Source organism: Pituophis catenifer, unplaced genomic scaffold, assembly GCF_029215685.1.
Source record: "Pituophis catenifer annectens isolate HBS135680 unplaced genomic scaffold, rPitCat1.0.hap2 SCAF_16, whole genome shotgun sequence".
Lineage (NCBI taxonomy): Eukaryota > Metazoa > Chordata > Lepidosauria > Squamata > Colubridae > Pituophis > Pituophis catenifer.
This window is the reverse complement of record NW_027256896.1, coordinates 10,967,880-10,978,700: the sequence shown is the minus strand read 5'-3', so window position 1 is coordinate 10,978,700 and position 10,821 is coordinate 10,967,880. Positions and strand designations below refer to the sequence as shown.

The 10,821-nt window shown below is 46.7% G+C and overlaps 1 protein-coding gene across 1 annotated transcript; it reads right to left on the bottom strand.

Annotated features, from left to right (window-relative positions):
• Positions 1-4,508: 4,508 nt before the first annotated feature.
• On the bottom strand, positions 4,509-10,690 carry WFIKKN1 (WAP, follistatin/kazal, immunoglobulin, kunitz and netrin domain containing 1). Its single transcript, XM_070955446.1, has 2 exons — positions 10,442-10,690; positions 4,509-6,002 (listed from the first exon to the last, which is right to left on the bottom strand). The coding sequence occupies exons 1-2, from the start codon at positions 10,688-10,690 to the stop codon at positions 4,509-4,511; spliced, it is 1,743 nt and encodes a 580-aa protein (XP_070811547.1).
• Between the last annotated feature and the right edge of the window lie 131 nt (positions 10,691-10,821).

Below are 10,821 nucleotides of genomic sequence, written 5' to 3'. Positions count from 1 at the left end.
TCAGAGGCTTTTTTTTTAGTTTTAAAAGCATTTTTTCTACAACCTCTTCGGCCGAAGAGGTTGCAGAAAAAAAAATGCTTTTAAAAGCCTCTGCCAATCAGCTGGGATCGTCAGAGGCTTTTCAAAGCATTTTTTTACCACCTCTTCGGCTGAAGAGGTTGTAGGAAAAAATGGTTTTAAAAGTAAAAAAAAAAAAAAGCCTCTGATGAGGTGGGCGGGGTAAGTGAGCGGTGACCGAGCTGGGGACCAGTTCGGGGGCGTGGCCAGCCAATGTTATTACCGGTTCTCAGAACTACTACAAATTTTTACTATCGGTTCTTGCAAACCGGTGCGAACCGGGAGCAACCCATCACTGCCCTTGTCCTCCTGCCATGAAATTTTGGTAGGGGTCTTTCCCCCCCCACATACACACACTTCTTCCTTAATTACAAAGATGATATTACATCAGGCCAACACTTAATTAAACCTCAGAACTAGTGAACCAGAAGTGGTATTAAGCCGGTCCAATAGTGGAAATCGTGGGTGGGCCCGCACCTCAGCTCTATGCCATCCTATTTAAGCATGTTTTTGAGGCTGGGAGCATGCATGGAAGGCTGGAGCGTGCGCAGACCGGGCGCATCCGTGCATGAAGCAAGTGTGTGCGCTGCAAACTGGTAGTAACATAATGTGAAACCCTCCACTGGGTGAACCTCGATATTTCATGCTGTTGGTACAATTTAAAACAATGTCCATCTTGGTTACCTTTGAGGAGATGAGGATGTCAAGATTCCCCCATGCTTAAATCTTTAAAACCATGAGCCTGATGTTGAACCAGCGCATGGCGCATTAGATGAATCGCAATGCTCTCACATTCCTTTAATGCAAACATCCAGCTTGCAAGTTTGGGCAGCCTGGAGGTTTGAGCATCCTCCTGCATGAACATTTCCTTTCCTGTTAGAACACCCGCGAGAAAGACAGGGCTGGTTTCGACCAACCGTCTGTCTAGATGTGTTGGAGTGCAGTTGATTTCCAGATTTTTGTCTTGTAATCCAGTAGATCTGGATGGCTGGGTTTTTTTTTTTTTTAAATCTTGCCCCAGTTTTCTGCAGGGATGAGAAATTGGTTGGTTTGCTTTCGAACGTGGCGAATTGCACACCGCTTCACGTGTGAAGAGGGATAACTTCCAAACTTTTTTTGCTCGCATAACCAGAGGTGGAATTCAGCTGGTTAGGCTGAATTCCGACAATCAGCTGGCACCACCCACCCACCTCTGCCCCAGTGGTGAAATCCAAATTTTTTTACTACCGGTTCTGTGGACGTGGCTTGGTGGGTGTGGCTTGGTGGGCTTGGCAGGGGAAGGATACTGCAAAATCTCCCATTTCCACCCCACTCCAAGGGAAGGATATTGCAAAATCTCTATTCCCTCCCCACTCCTGGGGGAAGGATACTGCAAAATCCCCATTCCCTCCCCACTCTGGGGCCAGCCAGGGTATTTGCTGGTTCTCCAAACTGCTCAAAATTTCTGCTACCGGTTCTCCAGAACCTGTCAGAACCTGCTGGATTTCACCCCTGCTCCACCCTATCTTGTCCTTCCTGCTTTCTAGCTCATCTCAATTGCGCGGCACAGCTGATTCCACTCCTCTCTTCTACTTACCATTGCTGACTTGGAAGGTAAGCAGCTGAGCTTCTAAATGCTCCTTTTCAGCGCGAAGTGCACGCTCACTGAACAGGTTGTTAAACCAGCAGCATTCCACCACTGCACATAACTAAGTGCTTGGGTTTATTGTTTACAATCCAGTGCTATTCACATGTCCCTAGGCAGATTAGAGTTACTTTAAAGATGATAAATGATTTTTAATTTTTTTTTTCTTGCACCCTCCTTTCAATTTTTTGTTTCTTTAAAAAAAAAGAGAGATTATGATTTTTTTTCTATGTCCAGGGGAAGAAAATTAAATTTGTATGTAGAATACTATCTCCCTCTAGTGGCGATGTGTGGCATGTAGAATACTATCTCCCTCTAGTGGTGATGTGTGGCATATCCATATTTCTTATTTGGAGGATGTGAAAATGCTCAAAAAAAGAGCCTTGGCTAAGAATCAAGGTAACACAGCAGCTTACATAATTTGTGTTGCATTTGGGTGCAAATAAATACGTTTTGGCATTACTTACACAAATATCGCTTGGTTTTTATCTAGTTCGCTATCTACAAGGGAGCCATTCAGAAAGGTAAATCTGATAGTGTGTCACCAGGGGGCAGTATTAGATCACATTTGTCTGGACTCAGAAGCTAAGCAGGGCCAGTCCTGGTTACAACTTGGATGGGCCTCCTCCAAAGGACTGTAGGGAAACAGTCAAACGGCCTGCAAAATGTGAAGGAAAAACACTTCCCCCCACCCTCAATTTACATAGTCCTCAATTTATAATCTGTCACTTAGCAACCTTTCAGAGTTATGTCAGATCCCCCCCTCCTCCAAAGTTACTTATGACCTGTTCTGAAGTTCCAGTGGCCCCACACACACACACACACACACACACACACACACACACACACACCCCTTGCGGTATATGACAAAATTTTAGGTGCTCAGCAACCAGCCCCGTTTATGGTCATTTGCAGCATTTTATAATCACATGACCATGATTTATTTTATTTCCCCCCCCCCAGAAATTGGCAATTGCTAGGAAGCTAGTCCTCAAGAAACAGTGATCGTTTGTCGAAAGAAAGAATTTGCCATCCCGAAAGGATTTAAAAAAAAAAAAAAGCTTCTATTGACCTGCACTGTAAGATTTAGAACAAAACATGGTTGGTTGGTTGGTTTAATTAGTCTTCATTTCACAAAAGATTGGAGCAGCTGAGAAGGATGTACAGCAGTGGGACCTAGTGGCGTGATGGCGAACCTATGGCACGCGTGCCACAGGTGGCACGTGGAGCCATATTGGTGGGCACGCGAGCGTTGCCCTAGCTCAGCTCCAGCATGCATGCACACGCTGGCCAGCTGATTTTGGGGCCTTCTGGGCCCACCGGAATTCGGAAAACGGGCTGTTTCCAGCCTCCAGAGGGACTCCAGTGGGGTGGGGAAGGCTGTTTTTGCCCTCCCCAGGCGCATAGAAAGCCTCTGGAGACTGGGCAGGGCAAAAAACAGGCCTACCGTGCCCACTGTGCAATCACATGCCAAAAGCGGAGAGAGCATGGGGGGGCGCATGCACAGGAGGGCAGGGCACATAGAATTATGGGTGTGGGCACGTCCGCGCGCAACTATCCTGCACTCCCCCAGCTTTTGGCACGCGATGGCAAAAAGGTTAGTCATCACTGACCTAGTGGTTGCAGATAAATGACAGCTCACACAAAATCGGACGGTAGACCATTAACAAGCGTTCGCCAGCCCTCGTCGTAGTTAAGAGTTCGGATTGTGGCAGAAAAAATATTTTAAAAATAAATAGAGCCGGCCTGGACCTGAAGATGGGAAATGTAGATTTCCCTTTTACTGACTGTTTTCACCCAGCACATTAAACTAGGTCACTTAAGAAGCCTAGTACAGTTAGTCCTCGGCTTACAACAGTTCATTTAGTGACCGAAGTTATCATGGCACTGAAAAGAAGTCACTTGGGACTGTTTTTCACACTTAACGACCGTCGCAAGTCTCCCTGGGGTCACGTGATCAAAATTTGGACACTCGGCAACTGGGTCATATTTGAGAGGGTCGCGGTGTCATGTGATCACCGGGGAGGGGGGGATCACGTCAGTGGTGAAATCCAAATTTTTTTTACTACCGGTTCTGTTGGCGTGGCTTGGTGGGCGTGGTGTGGCTTGGTGGGCGTGGCAGGGGAAGGATACTGCAAAATCTCCGTTCCCATCCCACTCCATTCCCACCCCACTCCAGGGGAAGGATACTGCAAAATCCCCATTCCCTCCCCACTCTGGGGCCAGCCAGAGGTGGTATTTGCCAGTTCTCCGAATTACTCAAAATTTCCGCTACCGGTTCTCCTGAACCTGTCAGAACCTGCTGGATTTCACCTCTGGGTCACATGATCCCCCTTTTGTGACTTTCAGATGAGCCAAGTCAATAGGGAAAACCAGATTCACTTAACAACCGTGTTGCTAACGCAACAACTGCAGTGATTCAGCTTAAGAAATGTGGCAAGAGAGGTCGTAAAATGGAGGGCAAAACTCATTTAACAACTGTTTTGCTTAGCAATGTAAATTTTGGGCTCAGTTGTGGTCGTAAGCCGAGGACTACCTGTAGATGTATTCCATACGCTTGAGTGGGAATTAGTCGCTTTGGGTTGTGTGAACCCAACCTGTTTGGTAGGTTGGTTGGTTGATCCAAAAACTCAGAAAACCAGTTAGTTCCGTGACCGGGTTCAGCAAGTTGTGTGAACACAATTCTTCTGTGGATTGAAAGGGGCAGTAGCTCATCTGTTCATCTTCCCACCCAGTCCTTGGTTTCTATAACAATATAAGGATGGCTGCGCCTTTGAGAAGGGTGGTCTCTCTTGCCTGTTCTACTTTCCCTCCCCTCAAGCCCACCTTAGTCCTGAAACCGGTTGAACAATTCGCAGGTTTTCTTCTCCAGAAGCTCATAAATCTTCTTGACCCGCTTGTCGTTGGCAGTCCGGACATAGCTGTTGGGATCCAGGACAGCCATGCCGTCGTGAACTTCCCCCATGATGATGAGAGGCCCATCCTCCGCGGTCATATTGGGACAGGGGCAGTTCCAGTCCATGTCCGTCAAGGTGACTTCCAGATACTTGATGTTGAAGAACTTGAGGCCCATCTTCTCGTCCTTGAGGACGTCGTCCAGCGCAAAACGGGCAATCCCAGAGTCTTGATCCTCGAGGATCTCCATCAGTCGCCCCACGATGGCGAAATCACTGCGGCAGAGGCTCAACACCATCTTGCTCTTCAGGCGACACGCTTTGCACAGCAAGGTCTTGGGGAAGGGACAGGCGTCCTCGCAGCTCTCCTTGCTGTCAAAGTTGTTCTCGTTGCCCTCGCAACCGCCGTAGATGAAGGAATGGCACTGCTTCATCAGGTGGTTGTAGGCCCAGCGAGGTTCCCAGTTCTTACAGGGCCCTTGCACCATGGGGAGGGTACACAGGTTGACCGTGTTGCTGACACAAGCCAGTTGACACTCCTCATAAGTGTCGAAGTGGTTCTGGTTCGCCCCGCAACCGCCATAACGAAAAGTAACACAGGAGTCCTTTTTGGAGTCAAAATGCCAACGGGTTTGGTAGGTCTCACAATCCTGGGTATCGGGTTCCCTCAAGCACTCGTTGGGCGGGAGCTTCAACGTACTGGAAACTCTCGGTTCTCCTCTGGAGTGTTCCTTCTTGACGACCGAGAGTGGGAAGTCCGCTCGCAGGAGACCGGCAGAATTCCTGGCTGTACATGTGTAGATACCAGCATCTTCTGGCTGAGCGTTGTAGATGACCAACTGGCCAATGTTGGTCACCACCATGTTGCCGTACATCTGGTCAGGCCGCATGATGAAGTTCTCCTGATGGTCGCTCTGCTTCTCCCAGGTGATGTCGGGACGAGGACGCCCGCTCACGTCACAGTGGAAGCTCACGGTGCCGCCCACGTAGACGAGCTGGTGGAAAGGGTTGTTGTAGAGAGCCGGCGGGATAGGCAGCTCCGGAGATGCCCCAGGGGTGGGGTGAGTAGTGGTCTCCACTGGCACCGGGCTAGTATTGGGCCAGGTAAAGATGTACTTGCACGGCACCACTGCCAGGCTGATGCCCCGGATACAGGCTTCGGCATCCATGTAACACTTGTTGTAGTAGGTGAGTCCATCAGAGGCGCAGGTGAAGTTGGGGTCCTTCTCACACCTGTCCTTGCACTTACAGACCGGTTGCCCGTCCCAAATATCACAGTCCGAGCCCTGCTGGGTGCAGACGAAGCTCTCGCAGGTGGCTTCCTGCATCTGTTCCAACGAAGAGATGCTCCCGTCGGCATAACGGGCAGCCACGCAACTCCGCAAGCCGCAAACGTTGGTGCAGCATTTCTCAAAGCCTTCGCAGTCCTGTCAAGGAAACAAAAGACAGGGTGTTCAAATCCACAGGCACTTCTTCTTTGGGAGATTTATTGCACAGGTAGAACACATCTTCTCCCAAGTCTAACAAGAGTCTACCTCCCGAACGCCATCACTCTGCTAACAAATAATTCCCTCAACACTATCAAACTATTCACTAAGTCTGCATTACTATTAATCATCTCATCGTTCCTATCACCCATCTCCTCCCACTTACGACTGTATGACTGTAACTTTGTTGCTTGTATCCTTACAATTTATATTAATTGTTTCCTAGTATGATTCGATTACTTATTTGTACCCTATGACTATCATTAATTGTTGTACCTTACCATTCTTGATGAATGTATCTTGTCTTTTTATGTACACTGAGAGCATTTGCACCAAAGACAAATTTCTCATGTGTCCAATCACACTTGGTCAATAAAGAATTGTATTGTATTGTATTGTATTGTATTGTATTGTATTGTATTGTAGTATTTGTATTTGTATTGTATTTGTATTGTATTGTATTGTATTGTATTGTATTGTATTGTATTGTATTGTATTGTATTGTATTGTATTGTATTGTATTGTATTGTATTGTATTGTATTGTATTGTAGTATTTGTATTTGTATTTGTATTTGTATTTGTATTTGTATTGTATTGTATTGTATTGTATTGTATTGTATTGTATTGTATTGTATTGTATTGTATTGTATTGTATTGTATTGGTATTGGTATTGGTATTGGTATTGTATTGTATTGTATTGTATTGTATTGTATTGTATTGTATTGTATTGTATTGTAGTATTTGTATTTGTATTGTATTGTATTGTATTGTATTGTATTGTATTGTATTGTATTGTATTGTATTGTATTGTAGTATTTGTATTTGTATTTGTATTTGTATTTGTATTTGTATTGTATTGTATTGTATTGTATTGTATTGTATTGTATTGTATTGTATTGTATTGTAGTATTTGTATTTGTATTTGTATTTGTATTTGTATTTGTATTTGTATTGTATTGTATTGTATTGTATTGTATTGTAGTATTTGTATTTGTATTTGTATTTGTATTTGTATTGTATTGTATTGTATTGTATTGTATTGTATTGTATTGTAGTATTTGTATTTGTATTTGTATTTGTATTTGTATTTGTATTGTATTGTATTGTATTGTATTGTATTGTAGTATTTGTATTTGTATTTGTATTTGTATTTGTATTTGTATTTGTATTGTATTGTATTGTATTGTATTGTATTGTATTGTATTGTATTGTATTGTATTGTATTGTATTGTATTGTATTGTATTGTATTGTTGTATTGTTCTGTTCTTTATCTACTCTACTCCACTCCACTCCACTTCACTCCACTCCACTCCACTCTATTGTAATGGTTGGTGCAAGCCCATTGTGCTAATCTGTAACTGACCGGGTTTACAGGATTGCATTATGCCAGTTTGCACAGCATTCTGGATGTTTCGGACAAGGCAATAAACAGCAGCGAGTTTTGACTTAGCCTATTGTACCAATAGAAGGTATGAATGTCTATAAATGTCTATATGTATGAATGTATATACAAATAAGAGCTAACCCCACTCCCTTCTAGCACGGAAGGTGTTACCTAGTTTGGTAATGAAATGTCTGGAAGAAAACCTTAACCACCTCCTCCTCCTCTCTTCCTCCTCTTCTCCACAAAACCCACATTCCTTTTGGCACTGATGATGTTACCTAGTTTGGTAATGAAATGTCTACAGAAGAACCACCAAGCTCAGAGAGCACCAAGGACCCCATAGTCTTCTTCTTCCTCCTCCTCCTCCTCCTCCTCCTCCTCCTCCTTCTCCTCCTCCTCCTCCTCCTCCCTCTCCACAAATCTGGCTCCCTTCTAACACTGATGATGTTACCTACTTTGGTAATGAAATATTTGCAAGAAAACCACCAAACTCAGAGAGCACCAAGGATTCTACTTTAGCAATGTTGTTGTAAACCCAGCCATTACTTAACTTCACTTGTTGCTCTAAATCTGTGTCTTGCTGAATTCACCACCCTTGACTGGGTTCACATTACACCGCCTTAAAAATTTATTTTCAAATCACATCAGGGCGGATTTGACCACACTGGCTGGCTGGCCGGCTGGCCGGCTGGCTGGGGAATTCCGGGAGTTGAAGTCCACAAGTCTTCCAAGTCACCAAAGTTGGACACTCCTTGCTCTAGGGACAGAGGTGGGTTTCAGCAGGTTCTAACCAGTTCTGGAGAACCGGTAGCATAAATTTTGAGTAGTTCGGAGAACCGGTAGTAAAAATTCTGACTGGCCCTGCCCCCATCTATTCTCTGCCTCCCGAGTCCCAGTTGATCGGGAGGAAAGGGGGATTTTGCAGTATCCTTCCCCCGGAGTGGGGTGGGAATGGAGATTTTACAGTATCCTTCCCCTGGAGTGGGCTGGGAATGGAGATTTTACACTATCCTTCCCCTGGATTGGGGTGGGAATGGAGATTTTACAGTATCCTTCCCCTGCCACGCCCACCAAACCACGCCCACCAAGCCATGCCACGCCCACCAAGCCGCACCCACAGAACCGGGAGTAAAAATTTTTGAAACCCACCACTGTCAAGGGGCAATTCTACATCTTCCTCAAGCAAATGCCCGGATTGATAAGAAAAAAAAACCCCAGCTCGTTTACAACCAGACGTCTGGTCTCCTCCTCAACACACCGCTGACAAAGATTCATTTTTTGTCTTCTTCTTCAGCAGCTGCTGTTCATTACAAGGACCCTCCTCACCTCCTGCCCTCCAGCACGGACCACGCTCGCTTTTGCTCTTCCTTTAATTCCTCCCACCCACCCCCGTCAACTCCACCACCTAAACATTCTGGCAAGTGGTTTTTGCGCCAGAATTTTTCATCCTGTGAAGTCGGGGAGGGGTGTGTGATTTCACCCCTCCCTCGATTTGTCGAGCTTGCTTGTAATCGGGTAGTTTTTGGGAGAAGGAATGTGGGAAGAAAGATGGGGCCGTAGACGGAAAGAAGGCATCTCTTGGGAGTTGACATCTGGTGACCCCCACAGCCGTCTCCGTTGGTAAACCTATCAAAGGGTTTTGCCCCTGCTTTTTTCCCATTTTTCCTCCCTCCCCCCACTTCCCATGGGTGCCAGCCAACCCTCAGGTGGGCAGTTTCAAAAACTGAGCGGTATTTAAAAACTGAAGGGGAAAAAAAAATGCCTTCTTTTGTTTACAGATTAAGTGCAAATCTTTCGGTGCCCACCATAACCAGAGGTGGTAGCGGAACTTTTGAGTAGTTCGGAGAACCGGTAGTAAAAATTCTGACAGGCCCCGTCCCCATCTATTCTCTGCCTCCCAAGTCCCAGCTGAGTGGGAGGAAATGGGGATTTTGCAGTATCTTTCCCCTGGAGTGGGATGGGAATGGGGATTTTGCAGTATCCTTCCCCTGGAGTGGGGTGGGAATGGAGATTTTACAGTATCCTTCCCCTGGAGTGGGGTGGGAATGGAGATTTTACAGTATCCTTCCCCTGGAGTGGGATGGGAATGGGGATTTTGCAGTATCCTTCCCCTGGAGTGGGATGGGAATGGGGATTTTGCAGTATCCTTCCCCTGGAGTGGAGTGGGAATGGAGATTTTACACTATCCTTCCCCTGCCATGCCCACCAAGCCATGCCACGCCCACCAAGCCACACCCACAGAACCGGTAGTAAAAAAATTTTGAAACCCACCACTGACCATAACCTTCTAAGAACTCGGATAAGGTAGCCTGTCTCTGATACAAGGTTAGTAGAGAGTTTATGAAGGCTACTGATTTGATATAATCAGGTCTGATTCACTCCAGGGTCTCGATTCAGTCCTGGGAGCAGAAGATTTGCCTGAATGGCTAATAGGAGGACCCAAAACGACCTTACTCAAGGTTTACACCCACACCCCTTGTTCTTAAAATGAGGCTGCGGACACTTTGGAGGAATCTCGGGGTTGGGACACATGCCTCTTCCTCCTTCATCTTTGGTCAGGAAAGAGGAAAAAGCGAATCGGAGCTACAGAGTCCTGGGGGGGGGGGTTCCAGTGAACCACAGCAGGCAGTTGTGGGGAGTGGGGGAATCGACCCAGGATCTCCTCAAAATTCATTTCTGGGATCTGTTAAGGAGCCTCTTGAGCTAGAGGCGCGCGAGGGCTCAGCTGTCCACCTGATGCACAGCGAGAAACTTCCAATCCCCCCAAAGAGGTCCATTGTGGGGAGAACCTTTTCACTAACCTTCTGGGTGGGAAGCTGCCCTGCTCACCCAAGTACCCCATCCTCTTATCTTTACACACACCCCGCCCCTCCATCCTTGTTTTAGTCCCCCCTCCTTCCCCCCCCCTGCCCCCCAAGAACGACCCAGGTTTCCTGCTCCACCCAGGCTGAAGATGCACCTGGGGAGCAGCGTCCGTTCGGCGAAGTCTCACCTGATCGGTTTGGCACTCCCGCTCGCAGGTGCTCTGAGCGTCCACCCAGAGGTTGGGGTTCAGTTGGTTGGGACACATCCCCAAGTGGTTGGTTCTGATTGGCTGGAGGCTGGCCCCTTCTGCCAGGACAGAGAGCAGAGAGAGGAGAAGTGAAGGCAGCATGGAGTCCAGAGGCAGCCTTGATCTTCCAAGCTTTCTCAGGCAGCCTCTTGCCTTCGGTCGCTTCTCGGTAGGAGCCCAGAAAAGCATCGGTCTGAGGCAGGCTCCTGTAACCTATCTGCGTGTCTCTCCCTCACCCTACCCAGGAACAGTCTTCCACTCTGCCCTGTGTGATAGACAAAACAATCACATTTGCAAAGAGAGGAAGGGGGGGGAGAGAG

What these genes read in the sequence shown, in the direction of transcription:
- WFIKKN1 (XM_070955446.1), bottom strand. Translation starts at nt 10,690, where the DNA reads ATGCTTTTCTGGGCTCCTACCGAGAAGCGACCGAAGGCAAGAGGCTGC. An exon ending in GGGAGTGCCAAACCGATCAG is followed by an intron (nt 6,003 to 10,441) that starts GTGAGACTTCGC and finishes TTTCCTTGACAG; the next exon opens with GACTGCGAAGGCTTTGAGAA.